Genomic DNA, 24,516 nt, shown 5'->3' on the forward strand with positions numbered 1-24,516 from the left:
GCATTCCCCATTACTATGTATGTGTGTGAAAGTTGGACAATGAAGAAAGTTGACAAAAAGAAAGGTCTTTTATGCATGGGTTGGATCTCCCTGCTTGGACCTGGGTTCATTGTACATTAAAGCAACCCGGGTTGGGGGAAACTGTATGGATTGGCTTGAACGATCCGGGACGAAACTATGTGCTTATCGAACCATGAATACAGAAAAACAGTCTCCCAAGCTCAAATCAAGTCCCACCCCTTTAAATGCTGCTCTGTAATTGGCTTACTTCACAGTACTCCCCATGACAGATTTCCTTCCCCCCAAACCCTGTTGCCGCATAAAAAAGCATTTTAAGAACAAAAACAAAAACTAGAGCAATCTGAAAGAAGGCGGGTGTCATGGGCCCTGCCTTCGGAGCTGAGGACCCGGAGGACTCTGAAGCTGAAGTGGAGGAACAGGTTGCCTCTGGGCCTTCAGTACCTCCATTGCAGTCAGTAGTACAGGAGCCTGAAACAACTCAGCAGGAACCACAGCTGGGCAGAGAGATGGAACAAAGGCAGACAGAAGCTACTCGTCCCCCAACTCCTGCAGTGGAAGCTGAGAATGGCAGCCCTCCAAGCTCACCTGAACCTGATAGGCATATCAGGACTCGCCAGTGTATAGTTTTGCAGGGTAGGCGAAGGAGTGCTCGCCTGGAAAGCCTAAGCAGACAGAGAACTGGTGCTGAGTCGTTGCAGGATGAAGCCTAGCTTGGAAGTGCACTGACTGATAAAGGCAGTGCAGGCACGCTTTCACTTTGCGGAAGCAACCGTGCAATTTCCCTGCCTTCTTGCTACTGCTATGATTGATCTTTCCGACGCCTCTGAATACTGACCTTGGGAGATAGCAGAATCTTTGTTGCCTGCTCCGAAAGGGGCTAGATACCCCCCCGCACGTCTGAGGACTGCGGGCACCGCCCAGCCCTTGACCTACGCCGGCACAGCAGGGGGAATCCAAGCCTCGTTTTTAAAAAGCCTTTTTTTTGCTCAGAAAGAGCTCCGAGGTAGCAGGAAGCACTTGAATCCCGCCTCTTTACACCCTGCTTTGTGATTGGCTGTGAGAGAAGCCAATCTTCTGTTTCCCCGTTTAACCATCGGCATGTTGCTTTGAGGAGGGGGTTGGAAAAGGGTGGGGTGTGATGGCGTGGGGAAGTTCAACATGAGAACACAGTATGCACGCTCTGTGACTCTGGAATGAGCCAAGATGAACGGCTTAATTCAGGCCAGAAGAGGAATGGGGAAAGCAGGGTTCATTTTGTGTCAAAACAGCGTTGAGCTTCCAAGGACTGTGAGATCGTGCATAATGAAAAATTTGATCCTGGCTGAAACGGGGAATAAAGGCAGTTAAAGTAACCATGTGTGGTGCTGGAGTAAAGTTTACAGATACCGTGGACTGCCAAAAAGACAAATCAGGGTTTTTTAGATCAAATCAAGCCTGAACTCTCCCCAGAAACTAGAATAACTAAACTAAGGCTACCATAATATTGTCGAAGGCTTTCACGGTCAGAGTTCATTGGTTCTTGAAGGACACTGTCCTTCAGTGTTACTCCTCTGAAGATGCCTGACACAGCTGCTGGCGAAACGTCAGGAAAGAAAATACCAAGACCACGGTTACACAGCCCGGATAACCTACAAGAACCAATGAGGCTACCATACTTTGGTCACATTATGAGCAGACAAGAGTCATTGGAAAAGACAATAACACTAGGAAAAGTTGAAGGACAGCAGGAAAAGAGGAAGACCCAACATGAGATGGATTGACTCTATAAAGGAAGCCACAACCCTCACTTTGCAAGACTGCTAATGATAGGATGTTTTGGAGGATATTAATTCATAGGGTCGTTATAAATCGGAAGCGATGTAACGGCACTTAACACAACAGTAAGTAAAGAGATGTACACCACACTCCAGACTAGAAGCCTGCTGACAATATTTTGGTGGGTCAGTCCCACTGCATACATATTTCCATCCTAGTCAACAGACACTGAAATAACGTCTCTTCCACGCCACTGCTCGATGCATGCTGTCTCTCTCCTTCCCACCTTCTCAGCCCTCTGTCTTAGTACAATGGTTCACATAGACAGGCCTGGCATATTGGAGTAGGGAGGAACTCCTGCCTTTCATCAGGCATTTCAAAGAATGTGTACACTCAATCTCATGGTGGCCTGGTTTCTTTGAGAAATTTCATGAGCAAGGTTAGTAGGGGTGAGTAGTGTAGTGGACGGGTTTGCAGATGGCACAAAATTATTTAGGGTGGTGAAAACTAAGGATGACTGTAAAGAGCTTGAAGAGGATCTCAACAAATTGGGTAAGGGGGCAACAATGTGGTAGATTAAGTTCAAAGTTGGTAAGTGTAAGGTGATGCACTTTGGAACAAGAAATTCCAACTTCAAGTAAAGGCTAATATAGTCTGAACTTGCTGAGACTGAGAAACAGATCTCAGGGTAGTAGTAGATAGCTCAACAACAGTGTCAACCCAGTGTCTGCAGCGGTAAAAAAGGCAAGCTCTTTGTTGGGCATTATTAGGAAAGAGCAAGAGTCCAGAAGTAAGCTGTGACTCACAAAAGCTCATACCCAATCATACATTTTTGTGTCTTTCAGGTGCTACTAGACTCTTGCTCTTTTCTACTGCTAAATACAGATGGCTACCCATCGTCATCTATTATTAGGAAACTGACTGAAAATAGAACAGCCAATATTATAATGCTCCTGTATAGATCTATGATGTGGCCTCATTTGGTGTGTCGTTCTGGTCACTGGCTTTCTAGGCCTTGAAAGATTCCCAGATTGAACTTTGACAGATTCACTTCAGCTTGATGAAATATACCTGTACTTCTTAAAAACAGATATCTGTATATCGTGTAGGGTCACTTTTGTGAAAACTGGCTTTATGGCTCAAAGTTGTTTTTGCCAGTTTGGCAGTCCTTAGGGGGAATTCTTTGAAACTACTACACTGATGGTATATTACTCCAGTGAGTCTTGCAAGAATAAGTAATACAAATAATACAAAATGTTGGAGAAATTGCAAACAGAAAGGCGACTATATCCACATTTGGTGGTCATGGCTTGTAGTGTCACAGTTTGGGGGAAAATATTCATAGAAATAACAAATATTATGCATTAAACCATCCATGCTACACCAGTATTGGCTCTGTTAACATTCTGTGGAGAACAAAATGGAAGAGTGGCTTACAATGGATTAATAGTGTTTACATTAATGGCAGCCCGTTGGGTAATAGCAAAATGTTGGAAAACCGCAGAACTTTTAACATTACATTCTTGGTATTCTGAACAGTGGCAAAATTGATACACCAACTTAAGAGTAGTCAAAGGTAAAGCTACAATGTCAAGATTTCTATGAAACATGGCATGTTTTTCATATACAAATCAGAAAGGTACTCAGCATCTATCTAAGCCCTTTCTCAGATTATGGAAAAGGAATTAAGTCCCAAATATTTTTTAAATCCGCAATGCCATTAATGAATTCCTTTTTATCTGTAATTGTGAGCTAAATTGGAAAATGCGTTAAATACTAAGCCCTGCCAATAATCTGATTCAACTTTATGTGGGTTTTTTTTTGTTTTTTTTATTATACTGTTACTATGCTTTTTTAAAAAAGGTTTGTTGTTATTGCTGTTTGTTTGGGTGGTGGTTTTCTGTTTGGAAATTTTTTTAAAACATTATTTTTGCCAGTTCAGAAGACATAAAAAGTTTGCTTTGGTGTAGAAAAGGGTGTGTTTTTTGGGAGGAAGATAGAGAGCCTGAAATGATGCCAAAGTGTCTGCTGTATTCATGCTTGTGCCTTGATACCTGATACCTATTTTTATAGATACATATTAGGGTTGTGCATATCGATAAACCTGAACCGAAAATAAACCCCAAATTAGCCGTTTCAGTAAATTTTAGAATTTGGGTTTACCAGATGCCAAAGCAGCGATTCCTGAAAAAGCTGAACAGATATTCGGCTTTTTGGGTTTGGCTATTCGCCTTTACTCAGAGGCATGGCTCTGTGCTTTCTCCCCTTTTCCTTTCTTTTTTTGGGGGACTGCTCTTGTTAGGGCTCCATAGTTGGGGCCCTTTTAAGATGGGGATCGTGTAATCGGAGCCAGCTTGGTCTAATCAACTTTCCAGGTATATCACCCAACAGAAAACTAGTCTCCATAGCAGAAGAGTCATTTAAAAGATGGAGCTCACCTAGTCCCATCCAGAGGGATATACCTTCCAACTAAAGAGAGCCAGCTTCAACAGCTGCTACCACCAGGCTTCCAAAGGAGATTTCTTCATCCACTTGGATGAGCAATCTCCATCAGACAGCCCCCATGGTCAAGGCTTTGGCTGGCTCCGATCTCACAACCACCCTCCTTAAAACCTGCTTTCCAAAAGAAGGTTGCCCCGAGTACAGGCTTCGTTTCCCCGCACCGTGACCATCTCTTGGAATCAGATTTTTCATTGCCACAGGGAGTTCCCTGTGGAACTTGAAACGGTGCTACTGGGAATAGAACCTGAAAACTTAGAGAAGCAGCATAGAGAATTATTTCAATACATGATTACTGCTGCAAGAGTGACATTGGCAATGATGTGGAAACAAGAAGATATTCTGGGACTGGAAAGATGGCAAATAAAAAATGGCTGAATACGCAGTGATGGCTAAACTATCCAATTTGTTAAAAGGAGAATCGATGGAAGAATTTCAGAAGAAATGGGTGTTTTATTATGAATATGCAAAACTTAAGGTGTAATACAGTAAAGTAGAAGTTAGCAGAGAATAGTATTTAGGTGTATAGTAATATGTATACCCTAAATGGCTCAAGTTGAAATGATTAGATAACTGACTCATATGTAACAAAAAGTAGAAATAGAGAGTTCTGTAAAACTAGAAGGGGAGAATAAACACAATTAAGAATAGCTATAATAAATATTGTACAATTTTAAAGTGGAGAATGGGAAGTAGTGTAAATAGCTAGGAATGTAATTATAACAAAAGTAGATATAATGGCCATGATTACAGAACTGTACATTAAGGCAGATTGTTTTTTTAATGATATAAAATGCAAGTTTTTGAAAAAGCAATTATTTACCAGAACCCCGAAAAGGGTGAAAAAAACCTGTGTGAATGTGTATGTCTGTAATTGTTTTGTTTGTTTTACAAAATATATAATAAAATATATTTTAAAAAAGATTTTTCATTACCACAATAAAGGACTTTTCACAGGATGTCATTTGCCACCAATTTTTCAGGAAACCTGAAAATAAGCCGAATACGGAAATTTACTGGTATGGGTATTTGGCTTATTTCAGGTTTACCAAAAAAAAAAAAAAAAAAAAACAGGCCCAATAAACCCAAACCCAACATTTACCCAAAATTTTTTTTTGCACAACCCTATAATATATATGCTTTTATAATTTTAAAAAAACCCACAAAAAGTATGCAGTGCTTTGGATCCTCGTTTTTATTTTGCGGGAGAATAATCTTATTAAGGGATTAAGGCTGGAGAACCTGAGGATTTTATTCTAATCTAGTGGACTAAAAACTCAGACAGAGAGATATGAGAATAGTTTTTCCTTTGGAAGTAAATAAGAGACTAGAAACAAGGCTACTTTAGTTTATGATTCTGTAGTTTTTCCTTTCATGGACTATAAACATCCTTTGCTAATATTCCTCAAGGCACATGATCCTGAGTGGAACTGTTGTGGTCTACAACTATATTCTGGGGTACAGAACCCTTAAAATCCTGAGACTATGTATGAAAATGGATATACTGGAGACACAGTAGCAGCTCTTCAGGCAAGTATAAATTGACAATCATACTGTGATATGGAACTAAAGCATGGACTGTGGAAAATGCCAGGGCCAAATCCCTGGTGGCACATTTTCAGCTACAAAATACAGATGGAGTACCTCTTGATTTAATTATTCCAGTTGCAAAGACAACAAAAAATGTCCACCCTGACTTGATTGATATATCAGTGATTCAAGTAGAAAATGTTACATTTAGACAACTAATCCCGCTAGCTGGGTGAATTAGTAGACAGGGATCAACTGCTCCTATTCCAGTCAACTATGCTAAAGGAAAAAAGAAAGACTGCTGTATTATTTCTTCGCCACCAGAGAAATAGATAACATGGACAACATAACAGCCCTGGTTGCAACCAGAGAAGAAATATTTAAAATATGTAAGTCTAAAACAACACCTGGGCGGAATACCTCATTAGGACTTAAAGTCTTATGGGGGAAACTATGGAGGGGCATAAACCTAGCTAACTTGAACAGAGGAAAGTAGAACACCCTTTCCCCCAGACAGCCGTTATACAGTTAAACAGCTTTTTTTTTTTTTTGGCAACAATGGGAGCAATGATCGTTCTTACTCCACAGATCAAAGTGAGTTATGAATACCTTAATGCCTGAGTAAGCGGCAAAAAAAACACAAAAGTTGGAATTCTGTCAGGGTAACTATTTAATTAAAACTTATGGTCTAAGTGGTTCAGGCCAATCTGACAAACATAGTAGGATTTGACCTATTCCCATTGGGTAATTACTGCCCTTAGAAAGATAATGCGTTTTTTCATTAATTGTTCTTTAGCACTATGAAGCCACAGATGAAGTCAACCTGCAGGGTTTTTTCTCCAATTAGAGACTGTACACAATGCCCTAGCCAGTGTGTCGGTGTGTAAAGTGTCATCACATTGCAGGCAACTTATGGCGACCCCAGCAAGGGGCTTTCAAGACATATGCGAAGCAGAGGTGGTTGGCCATTGACTTCCTCTGCACAGCCTTCCTTGGAGGTTTCCCTTTTGAGTACTGACTCTGCTTAGCTTCTGAGATCTGACAAGACTGGGCTATAGCATGCTGCCTTCCCTCCCGCCCTAGCCAGTAGCCGCCATAAATTAATCTGAAAATATTGTGATTCGTGTCTATGGCATTTTGGACTTAGATAATGTGGAATGGTCTCAGGGCATGCGGTGGCAAAAAGCCTCCTCTTGTGAGGAAGAAATAAAGGCTTTGCACCATTTCTCTAAAGATACACAATAAGAACTTTATGCAAGATCAGACTGTTATGGACAAGAAAAGTCAGAATTTTTAGGAGCTTCAATTGGTTGACAAGCATCTGACACAACTCAGCTGGGAGACAGAAATTACAGAAAACTATAGCCAACTATCTACAGGACAGAGAAAGATCCACATGAGAAACTTCACATCTTAGTTGTGAGTTAATAGACTCCCCCCACCCCACCCCGCAAGAATGGAAACAGTAAATAAGAAATAACCTGGACTATATAAAGTTCATTTAAAAATTAATTTAAATTTTATGAATTATAAAATGTTAGACAGCAAATTGAAAGTAGAAACTTCATCAAATTTTTAGCAGAAAGAATCAAATGCTGGGTATTTCTATTATAATTGCTTATGATATGGTAAGCAAATAAGTTGTGGTTACCTTAAGCACAGAAGACTTCCTTAAAAGTAAATTATTATTTAAATGTGTCAGAATTAATGAGAACTTAAGTTAAAGCTTCCTCCCTTTTTAAACAAGGGAAGGATGGGCAGTGGCAAGTTTTTTAGCAAGATAAACATTGCCCCCTACATTTTAATAATTAGGTAGGTCATTGAAAAATATCTCCTTATAAGGCTGTTGCCAGTATCATAGTAATAATGCTGTGGTGCCTAGAATCTGGTTGGTAACTGCTAATCTACTGACACAAGGAGCCTCTTAGATGAATTATCTTGATGGCACTGAACACAGCCAAAGAAAGGGTGCAGATATGTACAGGCAATATAGCCTTTGTCAGCAATAAACTGGCATTTTTGTTTAAAGTACAGGGTTGGGTTTAGAACCTCTTTCAGATTTTGGCTTTTAATGTTTCTAAAACCATAAGAATTGTGTCCTAGATAAAATAAGGGAAGAGATTTTATCCCTGAAAGAGATGGTTTAGCTTTTAATTTTTACTTCAAGTGTTATAATTTTCCCACGAGCCAACTATTACAAGAAAATAGAGCAAATACATGGTCTGCAACACAGACCTAAAAAGAAAAGTTTCAGCCTAATATCGAAATACGGATTCCAAGAACTGTTTGTGAATACTGGGAGGGAGAGGCTTTTGTCTTTTTTGTTAAAAGAGCTTCAGTTTGAGAGTGTTTATTATGTTTATTAAGTTAAGAGGGTAAGAAAAATCATATTTATGCTTGTTCCTTAAAACCTGCTACCTATTATAAAAATATTTTTATAATGTAAAAAATCACATAGGATGCAATGCTTTGGATCCTCTGTAGGAGAATAATCCTATTAAGCAATTTATCCCCTTTCCTGGTGAGCTAAAGGCTGGCAACCAAGGTAACTGGAAAGCTTGATCGCTTCCTAGATCCTGCTCTAGCCTTCCCCCCTCCCTGCCAATATCTCAAAAAGCAGAGCTGGAAAAAGTGCAGCAGAGGGCAATGAAGATGATTATGGGGATTGAGCACCTTCCATATGAGAAAAGGCTGAAAAGTCTGGGACTTTTCAGTTGAGAAAAGAGATGACTAAGGGGGGATACGATAGAGGTTTATAAAATTATTCATGAGATGGAGAGAGTTGACAAAGAGAACCTTTTCTCCTTCTCCAAAATACTAGAACTCGAGGGCATCTAATGAAACTGATTGGTAGTAGATTCAGGATGGACAGAAGGAAATACTTCTTTACTCAGCGAGTTCTTAAAATGTGGAATTTGCTGCCAAAGGATGCAGTGATGGCCACAGATTCCTGGAGGACAGGTCTATCAGTGGTGATTGAATCATGGTGATTGAAGGGAACCTCCACATTCAGGGGCAGGCAACCTCTAAATACCAGTGCCAGGAGGTAACATCAGGGGAAGGCCTCGGTCTCTATGCCCTGTTTGTTGGACATCCAGAGGAACTGACCACACTGTGGGACAGGATGCTGGACTAGATGTGCCACTGGTTTGATCCAGCAGGGCTCTTATTATGTTCTTAAGGTCTCTGTAAAAGCAGATACATAAGAATGAATGCACCTTGTGTGTGTTTTCAGAGGGAAAAGCAGTGATATGAACCCAAATTGGCCTCTGCCTCATCTTCTCTCATCTTTCTTTTTCTATTGCCTCATGCATAGATATTGTTTACAGAAAATGCTTGTGACAGTGAAGGTTCACCACTAAGCCCTCTGATCAAATATTAAAAAAAAATTCTCAGCCTTATGAACGTACCTATCGTCGGTATTAGAAAACTGAATGCTGTCAACTTTGTCCTGCAAAAGAACAAGAAAGGTGTTGAACTGCATGTGAACAATGTAAGTGAATCTTTTAGATTATATTTAATACCTTGCAGGAGTGGACTAATCAACAATAAATACTAAAGCCAAGAACCATGAGGGCAGGTTCCATTAACATGGCACAACAGTTAAACTGGAAGCCTTAATTTACAATGTCCATGCTTTTTGGTGCATTATCTCCACAGTTTGCTGAACAGAAAAAGAAACAACTTTAACAAAATCCAAGCTTATCCCCTAATTGCCCCGGTGTGTGTGTGAGTGTGGGGGTATACTGGGACTGAAGCAAACTTTAATGAGCAGTAACTAAATCTTCTATCCATGTTACAGTCTGAACACGTAATCCTACTTCAGTACAGGCTGCTTCTATCTTTAGTGTTTTATTACTTACCGCATGGCTTTCCAGCTCTGCAATTTTTTCAGGAATTTCAGAACCGAAGTAATACATTCTGATAACATGATCGGTACTGCCAGTAGCTAAAAACATCCCACCTGAAAATTTAAATAATACTTTAGCACATTAACAAGTGTTATAAAGTACAAGGGGGAGGAAACCTGCAAGGACTTGTGGGAGGGCTCATTTCCCCATCCCTCACTATTTCGTCATTTCTTTTTCTGAAAATCCCCATAGCCTCTCCGCTCCTATCCGCTTTCCTTCTCTCCTTACCACCCACCAGACAATTTGTCTTTTACCTGTCCCTATCACCGCTTATATTTATTATTTAGTTGTTGCATTTTAAACCCTGCCTTTCTCCACAATGGGGACCCAAAGCAACTCATATCATTCTCATCTACTTTTTATCACAGCAGACATGCAAGGTAGCTTAGGCTGACAATGTGTGAGTGGTCCAAGCTCACCCAGCAAAATTTTATGGCAGAGAGAAGATTCAAACCTAGGTCTTCCAGGTCCTAGTCTGAAACTCTATCCACTACACAACACTGGTGGTTGCTGCTTATCAGAAGCAAGCAGTTGGGCCTTTGTGAGTCATGTAAGTTGGGTGGTAGCAAGTCACCCAGTGGTTGCTGCCAGTTCTAGCCCTGAAAAGTCTTCCCTCAGAGGCCAAAACAGCCATGGAAAGGGACGTGCCTCATCCTCCCTGCCTTTTATTGACATAAATCAAGGCTTGAACAGTAGCATTAGTGTTGTGGTTGCCTAGCAACAGCCACTGAGGGCATAAATAAGGCCATTTCTATTATTTTGGAGGGTTTTGACCACCTAATTCTTTTTGTTAAGATTTCACATTTTTCTGTAAGTCTGGGACTTTTCTTTGGTATGTAGAAAGAGGTATCTTGCTTGTTCATAACTCCAGCCTCTGGGTTTACATACCCACAGATACTGAAAATCAGAAATATTGATTTGCAATCCAGATTCCTTCACCTTCTGAAGTGGGGCAGACCTTACTGGAGAGGGGGTCTTTTCTGTGAACATCACACCCCATTGGTAGAAATCATCCTTTCAGGATGTTCACATGGTGCTGTCATCTTTTAGGCACTGGACAAAGTTTGCTCTGCTTCTCCAAGCTTTTGGTAGTTGAGTTTTTTTGGTATGGAGTTTAATCTGTTTTTTAATCTACACCAGTTTCCTTTGTTTTATGTGCCAGAGGTGTTGATATATACTGCGGCCTTAGATTCTATCAGGGTAGACAGGTGTCTATTTTATTTTTAAAAATTTGTCTATGCTTAGATCTAGAATGAAAGTTATAAAGAACATGCAAAATTTGTAATTTGAGAACTATATTACAATATTTAATCTGTTAATCTCCATAATAGCCCTGTGAGGTATGTTACAGAGGTCACGATAGAACAGAGGTTGAAATCTGCTGAAGTAAAAACTCACAGTGGAGTTGAATTCTAGTCTTCTATTCTAAGGCCACAGTTGCTCTCTCATTACTTGTGAAAGCAAACTATACCACTTATTAAAAATCCCTCATAAATTCAGTTTTAGACATCATGGCTCTAAAATATAGATGAGAATATCTGCACAAGAGGACATCAGGGAATGAGCTCATGACATGTTTCCGCCACTGAAGCATAATTTGAAGATAGGGAAGTATGATGAATTTAATAAAGTACCATGTTACATCTGAATAGAAAGGAGGTCCCAATTGTTTGGAGGCAAGAACATTTCCAGCTCATTCCTGAGCCATTCAGTGGCCGGGAATAGCACGGCCGAGGCACCGCTGCAGCGCCTCCAAAGCTGTTCCCTGGCTGCCGAAAGGCTTAAAACAGTCTTTTAATTTTTTAATATATATTTTTTTTGCAGAAAATGGGGCATTTCCTCCATTGAAAACAGCGAGGCTGTGCCAGGAAAAGCCTGGTGCTGCAATGCTGTTGTTGGAGGGGGAGTTCCTGGCCCGAAAGGGGTCAGGAAGCTGCCTGCTGGCAGCTCTGCCCCCAGAATGCCCCCCTGGGATGACAGTGCAGGGATTTGTACCAGCAAGAGACCGGTGGGAGGCCAAGCTGGCGTTCCAATGCCACGCTAGCACAGGGAGGCCAGCAAGCGTGGCCCAACACCAACATCCCTGCCTCTCTCGGTGGCGCAAGCAGCCCGGACACCGGCTCAGCCACTTGTGTGCCTTCTGAGCTCAGGAATGGGCTGCAATAGCGGATAACAACTGAGTGTATAGCACAAAGCCAAAAATAAAAATGTTATAAGTTACTCAAACACAATTATTAAAACTGGAAAGTTAATGTTTTCAATTAAAATACAATAGAAACCTTATGGGCTCTGCAAATGGGCTCTCCAAGTGAACATAAAACATCTGACTGAGCATACTTACCAACACTAAATGAAGAACAAAGCATTTGAACTCCAGGTCTAGGCTTTTCTATAAACTTCAGTGGCCGGTTACTTTAGAGACAATAAGAAAAGTATGAATATGCAACATGACAGTAAAAAATTTCAGAAATAATTTTTTAATGTTAATAACAACTGCAGCTAATATATTTATGCACCAATAGGCTACAACATTAAAATCACAACTCTCTTGCTGTGTTTCTGCAACAGCAAACTTCATTATCATGAACAACTACTAATTACACACATTTTTTCTATGCAGCAACACAAATAAATATATCCAAAAGACCCCAACTGTTTCATGTACTATAGTGACGAATGACACATGCAGTAATGTGGTTACGTACTTGAACTTCATAGAACTGGTGTCCCATTGCCAGAAGCAAATTGTTCCATCCGCACCTGTGGAGGCCATGTATCGCATGGAGTCTTTCACCAATGGGCTAAACTAGAAGTTAAAGCCATAAATCATCAGTATGTACTTTAAACAGGAAGATAAATGTTCTAAGAGAATTTCTTGGTATTTTCTTACAATTTTTTAAATTCTGCGAATTTCTATGTATGTTCATCATGAAAAAGACTGATTTCATTCACTGCTTCAAACAATTAGATGTGTTAAATAATTTTGTTTCTGTTTGTAGTAAATTTATTTTGCATCCCTCATCCACAAAATTAAAATAAAACAAAACCAAATCTTATAGTTTTCAAATGGTCTTTTAACTGAAACATCAAATGAGTAACTTCTCTTTTGTGAGCATATTATCAATCTAAGCAGAGATTTACCCAGGCTTGTAAACAGCAACTCACCTGTGATGAGTATAAGTCATCCTGAGGCAACAAAACAAAGAAGCATTTGCAAACTGGGAAATACTGATGTTATTTCTCGCATCAGACTGGTAACATGCCACACATGACTACCACAGGTATGGGTGCACAAGCATATTGTGAGCTACCTTATTAAGCATTCACATGCATGTACTATGAACTGAATTTAAAAAATCACTTGCAGTTCTGTTGATGGACTAGATCTGTCCCACCCCCACCTTCTGCAACCTTCCATGCCACTCTAAAAGCTGTTTCACACAAGGGAAATCCATCAAAACAGTAGATCTCTTATCCTTCTGCAAGAAGAAGTGCCGCTTGCACAAGGACTATTTTGGACCAGTAGGAGCTTCTGCAGGTGCCAACCTGCAAATGGGCAAAATCAACAACTGCCCTTACATGTGCTTTCTCGGTTGTGGCTCCTGCCTTGTGGAATGATCTGCCCAAGGAAGTCAAGAAATCTCCCACTCTCCTGGCTTTCTGCAAACTATGCAAAACTGAACTATTCAAGAGGGCTTTTCTGTACAAGTAATGGGGCTGCACTGTACAATTTGTTTTACAAACTTGCTTGGATAAATGATTATGGACTGTGGTCTATACTGCTGTGTATAGCTTATTATAAGTAGAATTCTATTTACGTAATTTCTGTACCACTTAATGTGTCATGTGAATACCTATGCTATGCTGCAGTTCTTTCTCATGGTTCCAGACTTCTAAAATCCTAACGTACTGGTTACTGAATGTCCCATTTTGTTGACTGTACTGACTATGTGTAAACTACCTTGAGTCCCTGCGAGAAAGGTGGACTATAAATTACATTAAAAATAAGTAAATAAAATTACATGTGAAAATAATGCATAAAAATAATGTAAAGAAGGCTCTAAGTGAGTGATTATTCACAACTTCATTTCTTTACAATGGAAAATCATTAGCTCCAAACAGGCCTAAACAAAAAAACAGGAGAAAGAAAACAAAGTGTATTTTTACCTTGAGCTAAGAATCAATTAAGTCTGGACAATCCATTGCCTTTTCTTATGAAGGTGATTACCTATTTACGTATGCCGTAACAAGCTTGATATGTATATTTGAGATGGTCTGTTGCAATTCTGGGTTCTACATTTAACAACTGTAATTAGCCAGTTCTAGATATGTTCAAAGCTTTGTAGCAGTAAGGAAACATGTGTATACTTTTGCTAGAAATATTGTTTTGTAATGGCCTATTTATGGTTTGAAACAAATAGACTGAACTGAATACAAATAGCTACACATTTTAAACAAATATACAGTAGAACATACTTGTAAAGATGTAATGGATCCTGTGTGTCCTTGTAGAACAGCAACTGGAGCACACGTTCTGAGGCACCAAACTCTGATAATTTTATCACAACTGCCAGCAGCAATCATTGTGTTTTCATAATTCACAGCCATATCAGAAATTTCTGCTGAATGTCCTCTAAGTGTAGCAAATAACCGTCCATTGTGAGTCGACCAGATCTTCACCAAACAATCATCTGACCCCTGAGGGTATATATTTAAAAAATTAATTTCTAATCAATCTTTCAAATCAAATCAAGCCCTCAAGGAAGCTTAAGAGTTAACACATTAAAAATCACAAGCAAGTTAGGAGAAACAGCAAGAACAAACTATTCTAAAATGCAGCCCAGGAATAGTCAGTAGCAATTCTTCTACGGATTATCACAATGTCCAGATGAATCAAAGGTTGATGGGAGAGAGAACAACATTTGGGGTTTTCTGAATGGCGTTATTGTGTTGGTTCTGGCACCTTGCTACTTTAGTTTATCCCATCTTTCACATGATCTTTGGAGTCATTAGCTTTCACCTCACATTTTCCCCATCCCCCCCCCCCCCCCGTTCTTTGGGATCACTTGTACTCTGATCTTTTTCCACCAAGTAAACTTTAGTTGCATTTGTTCATGTGTAAAATATTGCCTGAGGTTTTTCTTGTTTCCTCCCATTCCCCACTGACTGGACTGTGACTATGGGACTGCCCTACCCTGTGCTCGTCACACCCCCACACCTCTGAAATGAGGAATTTTTACCTTATGTCAGCAAATTTTCAAGTTTTTGTTTAAACACACTCACTTGAAATCTCTGTACTGCTATAAGACACATGAGCGATCACTGTTCTTCCTGTGTGCTTGCAGCAATTGGTTCCTTTTTCCTCCTTTGCTCCTCGAATTATCTTTTGTGTGTGTACTGTGGCCATTTAGCTTCCTTGCACTTTCACAAGACAGGAGCGCTGCTTGCTCTTTCTGGCCACTCAGCCTTTCCTTTTTGTGCTTTGCTCTGCTGATATACCCTGACTCCTCCCTTTACACCCAATGGAAAGAAGGAACCTTTTACTTGCATAGGCATCTGATTAAGTTCACCAAAAGCAGTACAGTGCTGTAAGATATGCCTGTGCCTTGATATCCAGTGCCTCCCTCCTTTACTATATTTTTCATGGGAATTTAGTTTTTATGGGGTTTAGGGGTATTTGTTATCTCTTCCGATTCTGGTGCGGACTGTAGCAGAGAGGCTTGTCTGGCCTGCTTCATAGTTCTCAACCTGCCAGACATTTAAATGACTAAAGCTGCTTGAAAGCAATTGACTAGATGGGGGACTGGGACCAAATGACTCCTCTGTTTGCCTGATGACAGGATTTTTTTAAAAACCAGTTTGCAGCTCTTAAGGTCCAAATATTTGGGTGAACGTTTGAGGGGAGAGCATTTTTCCACAGGAACAATATGGTGTTTCTCATGCATGAGCAGGCCAATCCTCACTTCTTGCACATGTGCAACAAAAAGGAAGGGGGGTCGCTGTGATGAGACCAATGACAACAGCACCCTCATTCAAAAATCCTGATTTTTTCAGGCACACCTGTAAGACAATAAACCAATGAAGCAACTGGCAAAATGTGAAGGGAGAGATGTGAGGAGCACCCATGCTTAATGTGATTCTGATGCTAGAAGACTGACTGCTAGCTGGAAAAGGTCATGTGGAAAAGCTGGAAAAAGTCATTTGTGCTGAAAACTCCTTTGTCAAACTGTAGCTTTCTATTATTTCATGAAACTTACTATACTGGTATACTGCTCTAGTGGACAGAAATACGGCTATCTCACACAACAAACACTATAATGTTATGTTACCAATAAGACCCAAATTTTAACACATTTTATTAAGGAACACAAACATTTGCAGTCCCATTCTCTGCATTAAGTTCTTATCATAAATGCCAAATTAAAGCACTGGACTCAGAAGCAAAGCCACTTCTTAAGAGCAGTATTTTTGCACAAAAGTAGAATTGTGCATATACACACCAAAAAACTAATTAATTTTACATGCATAAAAGCAAACTGTAGCTATGACTTTCTCAAAAAGTACAATAAAAATTAACACAATTACATTGAAAGCAACAACCAAAATAAGCTCACAGCTATTTCAGAAAGTAACTCTTTACACCCCATTCCAAATAAAACACATATAAAGGTTTGTTGGTCTGGATTTTCTAATAGGATATCTATTGAATTTCTGATGCCCCTTCCAGAATTAATTTAGATTCCAGGTAATCTCATTTTTTGCAGCAAATATATGTTAATTCACAGCGCATTCCTGACTTGAGCTGGCTCCCGTGCCCAAAGGCCTTTGGAGGCTGGGGACGGCCCATGCTGGCGCAAGGGCCCACAGCACTAGCGTCTGGGAGGTGCACGCCGTCATTTATGGCCCCAGAGGGCAGGGCCGCCCGACGGTCTCCACCTGCCACCGGAGCCTGTCGCCGCCGTCCGGACGCCAGCAAAGGCCACAGATGCGACCCAGGGGCGTAACGGCATCCTGGGAGCCGTTCCCAGGGTGTTACGGTGTCGGTCAGGGGGTGGGGCTGCCATTAGAAGGCCTCCTGAGCCGTTTCGGCTCAGGAACGCCCCCTTCTATTTTGGCCGAGATATGCCACCTATGAGGGTTGCACGGATTTTTGGCGGCGGGCGGAGGCATCACCACTGCATTGCCTCCTAAGCCCGGCCCAGCCATTCCGTTCAGGGATGCGCTGTCAGTGACTCTAGAAACTCAAGTGGCTCAGGAGACTTCTCTATAAGCACAACAAAGCCTGTCATTTCACTTAACTCTTCCAGACATGTGACAAAATCTAGCAGACTGTTGCCCCCCTGGTCCATTCTGTGGTCCCCCTGTAGTCTGAATCATAAATCACTGTAAAATTCTGATTGAACAGAATTTTGAGACCTCTCTAAAGATCAAGCCTTAAACATTAGGCATGTGTGGTAACTACAAGTTACTTTCCCTGTGCTTGACAAAAATGAATAACATTAACTCACAGTAAATATTCTGTGTCCAGTCCTATCAAATGCTACACAATAAACTGCAGAGAGATGACCAAGTATACGCCTGTGCATCTTTATATGCTGATACATGCTTCCTGGAAATGAAGAACTGGATCTTGTCCAACCGTTCAATTGTTTTGCATAATTTACTTCCACTAGAAGAAAAATTAAAAATTACATTAGTGCTAACAAGTTTGGTTTTTCTTTTAAAACATTTAAGAGTAATAGTCAGTGGTTATTTCTGACCTTATGTGTTTTTTTAAAGTACACCCTCCTTATTCAGAAGTCCTATCAAGGGCAGTATCATGAAACATTTTAACTTTGTAGAAGGTCACCCCTCAACATTTGTTTGCTTACTGCATCCCACTAGTAGCCCCAACTATTTATTTGCCTATAGAGTAACATTTAAAATGGACAAAACTAGTAGCAACAAATTAACTACAAAATAATGCACAACTTCATCCACTTCTCCCAGCACTCATACCTGGGTTTTAGCATCATTAGTTAATGTTTCAGACATATAGACTTGGGGAACAGAGAGACTTATCATGGCCTTCTATAAAATCAAGCAAATACCCTCTTGAATGACCATCTGGCACTGCAGCAGTAGGAGCAAAACAACCTATACTTATGGTAAAGAGAATTAAGCTTGCAAACAAATTGGAACAGAACAACTGCTGTTTCAGGTCTTGCAGCAAGCAACAAGAAAATACACAAGCACAGGCTGCTACAATTAGTCTCTCTGTGCTTGAACAAGATGGCATACCAGTAAAACAAAATCTGACCTGTCTAAAATAGGCAAGAATTTATTATATCTAATCCTTGTTATAAAACGTATTAACAGCTTGTCAACATCTCTCATACAGCGGAAATTCTTACCTCACACTATCTTCTCAGTTCTCTTACTCCTACTTTGGTAGGGCAGACATTAAGTGCTTTTAGTACATAAGAGGAAGAGCACAGTGGCTCCTCAAAATCACACCCTTTATCATTTGAATAAGAAGTAACCAGGACTAGCCAACGCAATATATAACAAAGGACAATGAGACGTAGAAAACAAAATATAATTATCTGAGCCCAGCCCCGATACAGTGGTTTTTACAATGTATCTGAGGAAGGTATCATCAGTAACACTTCAGTCAATATAACAAACAGAATGTTTTGATGAAGTCATTCTTAATTCTTCAGTCATAATTGTTCACGCCAGATATATTATGTTCTAACTGTATTAGCTTCCTCCCTCCATCTATTGTTTTGCAGTATATTTATCAATAGCTAGTGTACTTACCAAGATTTGATTGTTGAACACAGTTAACAGCTATTTCAGGGGGTCTTCCTCTATGAAGGGCAGCAACAAAAGAGCTTTTCCAAACTGCATTTCTGCTATCTAGAAAGGAAGTTTCAGTTGTATGCAAGTTACTCTTGATTCCTTGCAGTAATATTCCTTGTTTCTCTTTTTATAACCATTCCTTATGTAATATTAATTCAAAATTAGTCTAATTCATTATATATGAAGATGACAGACATGCCATCACGTGAGAAAAAAGAGCACACAATCCCAGGGCCTGATCCCAATTCCTTCACCATGTTTTCAGGATAATTAAGGTAAAGGTAAAGGTCCCCTGTGCAAGCACCGGGTCATCCCTGACCCATGGGGGACATCACATCCCGATGTTTCCAAGGCAGACTTTGTTTACGGGGTGGTTTGCCAGGGCCTTCCCCAGTCATCTTCCCTTTACCCCCAGCAAGCTGGGTACTCATTTGACCGACCTCGGAAGGATGGAAGGCTGAGTCGACCTTGAGATGACTACCTGAAACCGACTTCCGTCGGGATCAAACTCAGGTCGTGAGCAGAGCTTGGACTGCAGTACTACAGCTTACCACTCTGTGCCACTGGGCTCTTAGCCTTAGATAAAAAGGCAGTAAAAATGTTTTAATAAACAGAACATCTGCCCTGGTCCATTAATTGCCAAAATACCAGCCTCACTTCGTTGGTTCCTTGGCCAATCATATCGATGTTTACACCTAAAGGTCTTCTCATACAATACAGATTATTCCAACAACTATTACTGCATTTCAGGGGGGAGGTCACAGAGGCAGGTAATAGCAAGCCACTTCTGTTCATCTTTTGCCTTGACAACCCTATGGGTCCACAATAAGTCGGCTGTGACTTGATGACAAAAAAACTCCAAACAATAGGTGGGGCTGTACTCAGACAAAAATCAGTCATGGTCAAGCACCATACAGAACACGTGACATTTTTGTTCAGCAATCCTAAAATTAGCAGTCTAAACCAGTATATTGAAACCTAGCATTAATGTAGGTTTCTACAGAAGGCAACCATATGTTCAAAAGTGAATGCATCCTGAAGGCATCAATCTGTGAATAAGAAATGTTCACAACCTGGTTTGAAAGCCAGCTATGTACGTTAACATATGCAAAGTTCATATTCCTTTGACTAAAGTTTAACATACTATAACATCAGAATGTACCTTTTGCTGTGCGCAGTAAGGACTGCTTCCCTGCACCCAGCAAGGAGTTCACTCTCGGAATGCTGGGTGGAATCTCCTTATCCAGTATAGGGCCGATCCGTTTACAGATATGCAGCAAGTGATCTGGAGCCACATGTTTGTTAGATAAGACCTACACACAAATAGGATTTAGACTACATGAAGAACCACTAATGTAATATGAAAACATACAGTCAAACCACTACCAGCAGCAAACCCATGCTCAACTACAGCATAGCCACTCTGCATAAGGCTCCTTTTACACTCCATTCTATACGTTTATCAGATCCACTGAGCAGTCTGCTAGTAATAAAGACAAAGTACATAGCAGAAAGAGATGCTGTCTTGCACCACTCTGACTGCCAGCCATACAAGTAAGCATTACAATGTAATGTGCTAGTATCCAAAAAACTGTAAGTATAATTAACGCCCACCTACCCCCAAGTTATCAAGTCCTAACCTACAAGCTAATGCTGGTAACTAAAGTCTCAGCAATTAATATGTCATCTTGTTTATTACCATTCAAGTCAATGCATTTCTGAAGAATACACATGGCACAGCCAACAATGCCACAATCTACACAGCTCAAATGTCAAAATATTCATTAGTATCCAAGGAAGTTGGACCACGCTTCCCAGGGATTCCCAAACTGATACCCAAGAATTAAAAAATACACTTCTCCTTTTTCTTTGATAATTCAGAACATTTCACTAGTTAGTAATGAAATTAAAATTCAATGCAGAGGATACAAATTCAACACTGGCATCCTAGTATTTCAGATTATCATCCTGATATACCACTGAGAACAATACAGCTTCATATCAGCCAAAACAACATTTTAAGCATAATCAAATAATCTTAACTCTAACCACCACATACTAGGGCCTTTCCTGTTGCTCAGGCACATAATTGCTTAGAATGAACAATACTGAGTACTGCACTTTTGTACCGTAACAAATACAAATGTTGTCAGAAGAAGTTGTGACAGTATAAAGTTCAAAATCACAGTTCTAATATAATACTTTCAGAAGTTAGCCGCACTAACTGAAGTTACTTGGAGCCCAATCTTATCCATCTATTCAAAAACCAGTCCCACAAAGTTCAATGGGGATTCTTAAGCAAGTTAATGTAGACTTACTGCTGCCACAATGTAATTTTTTAAAGTAACTTTCCATAATTCAGTCTACAAGTTTAAAAGCAGAAGCAAAAATACAAACTGGGTACCACCCTAAGTATATGATATGAAAGGGAAACCCCTAATGATCAACTGTGCTTACTTTAAAAATGCATTAAAAACAGGAGAATAATGTAACTTCAACTAGCTGTAACATCTGAAGGGGAAAAGTGAAAGACAAAGCAGTTGAAGGATTCTAAATCAGCACTGCAACACAGCAGGTAATTCCTCTCTGCCTCCATAAACCTCACAGTCCTCAAGAAGGGTTTGACATGATTGTGTGGGTTTTTTTTACAAGAATGCATCCTTAAATACACAATGAGTCTTCAGAATAAAAAATCTCAGATTAAACTGTTCAATGCAAATCCAGAACCAATCCAAGCCTCTAATGAAAATGACTCCCTCTATTTTCTGAATAAAAATAAATATCAGATACTATTAACAAAACACTTTGAAGCAAAAGTATTTTTTTAAAAGCAAACCTTCAGAATTTAAGAAATAAAGCCATTTTCAGGCTGCCTCATCCTAAATCACAGGCAAAAACAAACACTGGTGATACTTTCTCATGCCCCACCTCCTCACTGGGATGACAGCATCTTCCGTCTGCAGAGTCCCATTTACAGCTTCTGTTGACTAGTTTACTCATAAGCCCTTTCCAACAATGCACAGTTAAGCAATGAAATGAAAAATATTATTTTCCCCACAAATAAACTTTTATTATTTCCTGAAACAAGAAAATCTCACCAAGTCTTCGTAACTTCTACAATGCTCTTTGCCTTTCCAATCCAAACGTGTGGGAAGTAACTAAAATGTAAAGAAAAGAGAGCAAATAAGAATTTGGGAGGGGGGCAGTGAGAGGAGAAGGCATCACGAGAGAAAGCCATTACAAACGTTTGCACAGCAGCATCGAACTTCTGCTGGGCTTGTTAAAGTGTCAAAACAAAACCAGGAAGATAATTCACAGTGGGTAGCCGTGTTAGTCTGTCTGCAGTAGTAGAAAAGGGCAAGAGTCCAGGAGCACTTTAAAGACTAACAAAAATATTTTCTGGTAGGGTATGAGCTTTCGTGAGCCACAGCTCACTTCTTCAGATACAGCTAGGATGTGAATCCATCTGTCTTTAATTCCCAGTGGGTAGCCGTGTTAGTCTGTCTGCAGTAGTAGAAAAGGGCAAGGGTCCAGTCGCCCCTTAAAGACTAACAAAAACATTTTCTGGCAGGGTAGCAGCTTTCGTGAGTCACAGCTCACTTCTTCAGATACAGCTAGAATGCGAATCCATCTGTCTTTAATTCCCAGTGGGTAGCCGTGTTAAGTCTGTCTGCAGTAGTAGAAAAGGGCAAGAGTCCAGTCGCCCCTTAAAGACTAACAAAAACATTTTCTGGCAGGGTAGGAGCTTTCGTGAGCCACAGCTCACTTCTTCAGATACAGCTAGGATGTGAATCCATTTGTCTTTAATTCAGTGGGTAGCCGTGTTAAGTCTGTCTGCAGTAGTAGAAAAGGGCAAGAGTCTAGTAGCCCCTGAAAGACTAACAAAAACATTTTCCGGCAGGGTGTGAGCTTTCGTGAGCCACAGCTCACTTCTTCAGATACAGCTAGAATGCGAATCCATCTGTCTTTAATTCCAATGGGTAGCCCTGTTAAGTCTGTCTGCAGTGGTAGAAAAGGGCAAGAGTCCAGTAGCCCCTTAAAGACTAACAAAAACATTTAATTCACAGTGGGTAGCCGTGTTAAGTCTGTCTGCAGTAGTAGAAAAGGGCAAGAGTCCAGTCGCCCCTTAAAGACTAACAAAAACATTTTCTGGTAGGTAATTCCCAGTGGGTAGCTGTGTTAGTCTGCCTGCAGTAGTAGAAAAGGGCAAGAGTCCAGTAGCCCCTTAAAGACTAACAAAAACATTTTCTGGTAGGGTAGGAGCTTTCATGAGCCGCAGCTCACTTCTTCAGTTAGAATGTGAATCCATTTGTCTTTAATTCAGTGGGTAGCCATGTTAAGTCTGTCTACAGTGGTAGAAAAGGGCCAGAGTCCAGTCGCCCCTTAAAGACTAACAAAAACATTTTCTGGTAGGGTGTGAGCTTTCGTGAGCCACAGCTCACTTCTTCAGATACAACTAGAATGCGAATCCATCTGTCTTTAATTCCCAGTGTTAAGTCTGTCTGCAGTAGTAGAAAAGGACAAGAGTCCAGTCGCCCCTTAAAGACTAACAAAAACATTTTCTGGTAGGGTAGGAGCTTTCATGAGCCGCAGCTCACTTCTTCAGATACAGCTAGAATGTGAATCCATCTGTCTTTAATTCCCAGTGTTAAGTCTGTCTGCAGTAGTAGAAAAGGACAAGAGTCCAGTTGCCCCTTAAAGACTAACAAAAACATTTTCTGGTAGGGTGTGAGCTTTCGTGAGCCACAGCTCACTTCTTCAGATACAGCTAGAATGTGAATCCATCTGTCTTTAATTCCCAGTGTTAAGTCTGTCTGCAGTAGTAGAAAAGGACAAGAGTCCAGTTGCCCCTTAAAGACTAACAAAAACATTTTCTGGTAGGTAATTCCCAGTGGGTAGCCGTGTTAGTCTGTTTGCAGTAGTCAAAAAGGCCAAGAGTCCAGTCGCCCCTTAAAGACTAACAAAAACATTTTCTGACTAACAAAAACCCTACCAGAAAATATTTTTGTTAGTCTTTAAGGGGCTACAGGACTCTGGCCCTTTTCTAAAACCAGGAAGCGGAGAGGTAACACTGAGGCGCAAAAGGAGAGAGGAAACCCCCAAACGAAACAAAGTGGCACCGACCTGGTGCTGCTCCAGCTCCTGCACCAGCGCCTGCAGCGGGGAAAAAAAAAAAAAGCAGTACATATTTAGGGAAGGGGGAGGTTTCACAAAGCGCCTTTTTTGGCTGAGGCGCGGGGGGCGCTAGGAGCCCCTTCCGTGCGAGCAGGGGGGGGGGTGGGTTGGGGGGGGGTGAGCGGGGCTGCCGCTTCAAGCGGAGGACTCACCTCCGCCGCTCTCCTGCAAGGCCCCGTGGTCAAGAAGCGAGCGATGAGGAAGTACAGTTCTTCGAGAGAGAGAGAAACACACACACAGAGAGAGAGAAAGAGCGGTTAATTCTGGGGCTGGGCTATGTCGGGGGGTGGGGGGAGGCGGTGAGTGCGGGCCCCCCCCCCCAATTAGGCGACTTTAATTCACAACCGAGCACAGGAAAGATGGCGGCGCGGGAAGTCCCGCGCGGCGTCCTCTCGCCCGGCTCGCTCCCACGCCCTCGCCTCTCTCTCCTGTCAGAGTCTCTCTCTCTCTCGTATTACCTGATTCAATGAGGGGCAGGGAGACGCCGCCGGCGCCGAGGGCAGAACCGGAGGCTGGCGAGGACTGGGCCATGGCCGCGGCCTCCGCCGTCGCCAGGACGAGACTGAGGCGCTCTCTGCCTGGCGCGGCGGGCCCGGCCGGGCTCGACATCCCCCTGACGGCGCTCCCCCCTCCCCCTCCGTGTACGAGAAAGAAGTCCTGAGGGGAGCGCGCGCGCGCGCGCCACCCTGACGCCCGCGCGCCGGCTAATCTTTCGCCGCGGCCGCCATTATCGCCGCGCCACCTGACGCGGCCCTGACGTCTCCTCGCTACGACGGGATTG

At 41.3% G+C, this 24,516-nt stretch overlaps 1 protein-coding gene across 1 annotated transcript in view; it reads right to left on the reverse strand.

The window, feature by feature from the left end:
- Positions 1–23,953, reverse strand: part of BRWD1 (bromodomain and WD repeat domain containing 1) — a 79,636-nt gene extending 55,683 nt beyond the window's left edge. The window contains exons 1-11 of the mRNA XM_056858914.1: positions 23,888–23,953; positions 23,685–23,714; positions 21,659–21,718; positions 19,723–19,873; positions 18,519–18,617; positions 17,225–17,385; positions 14,193–14,414; positions 12,422–12,522; positions 12,058–12,128; positions 9,669–9,769; positions 9,216–9,256 (exon numbers count right to left, since the gene is read on the reverse strand). Coding sequence (XP_056714892.1) covers positions 9,216–9,256; positions 9,669–9,769; positions 12,058–12,128; positions 12,422–12,522; positions 14,193–14,414; positions 17,225–17,320 — 632 coding nt within the window. The 5' untranslated portion in view covers positions 17,321–17,385; positions 18,519–18,617; positions 19,723–19,873; ... (1 more) ...; positions 23,685–23,714; positions 23,888–23,953. The remainder of the gene's footprint in view (positions 1–9,215; positions 9,257–9,668; positions 9,770–12,057; positions 12,129–12,421; positions 12,523–14,192; positions 14,415–17,224; positions 17,386–18,518; positions 18,618–19,722; positions 19,874–21,658; positions 21,719–23,684; positions 23,715–23,887) is intronic.
- Positions 23,954–24,516: the final 563 nt, after the last annotated feature.

The sequence above is a fragment of the Euleptes europaea genome, chromosome 12, assembly GCF_029931775.1.
Source record: "Euleptes europaea isolate rEulEur1 chromosome 12, rEulEur1.hap1, whole genome shotgun sequence".
NCBI lineage: Eukaryota > Metazoa > Chordata > Lepidosauria > Squamata > Sphaerodactylidae > Euleptes > Euleptes europaea.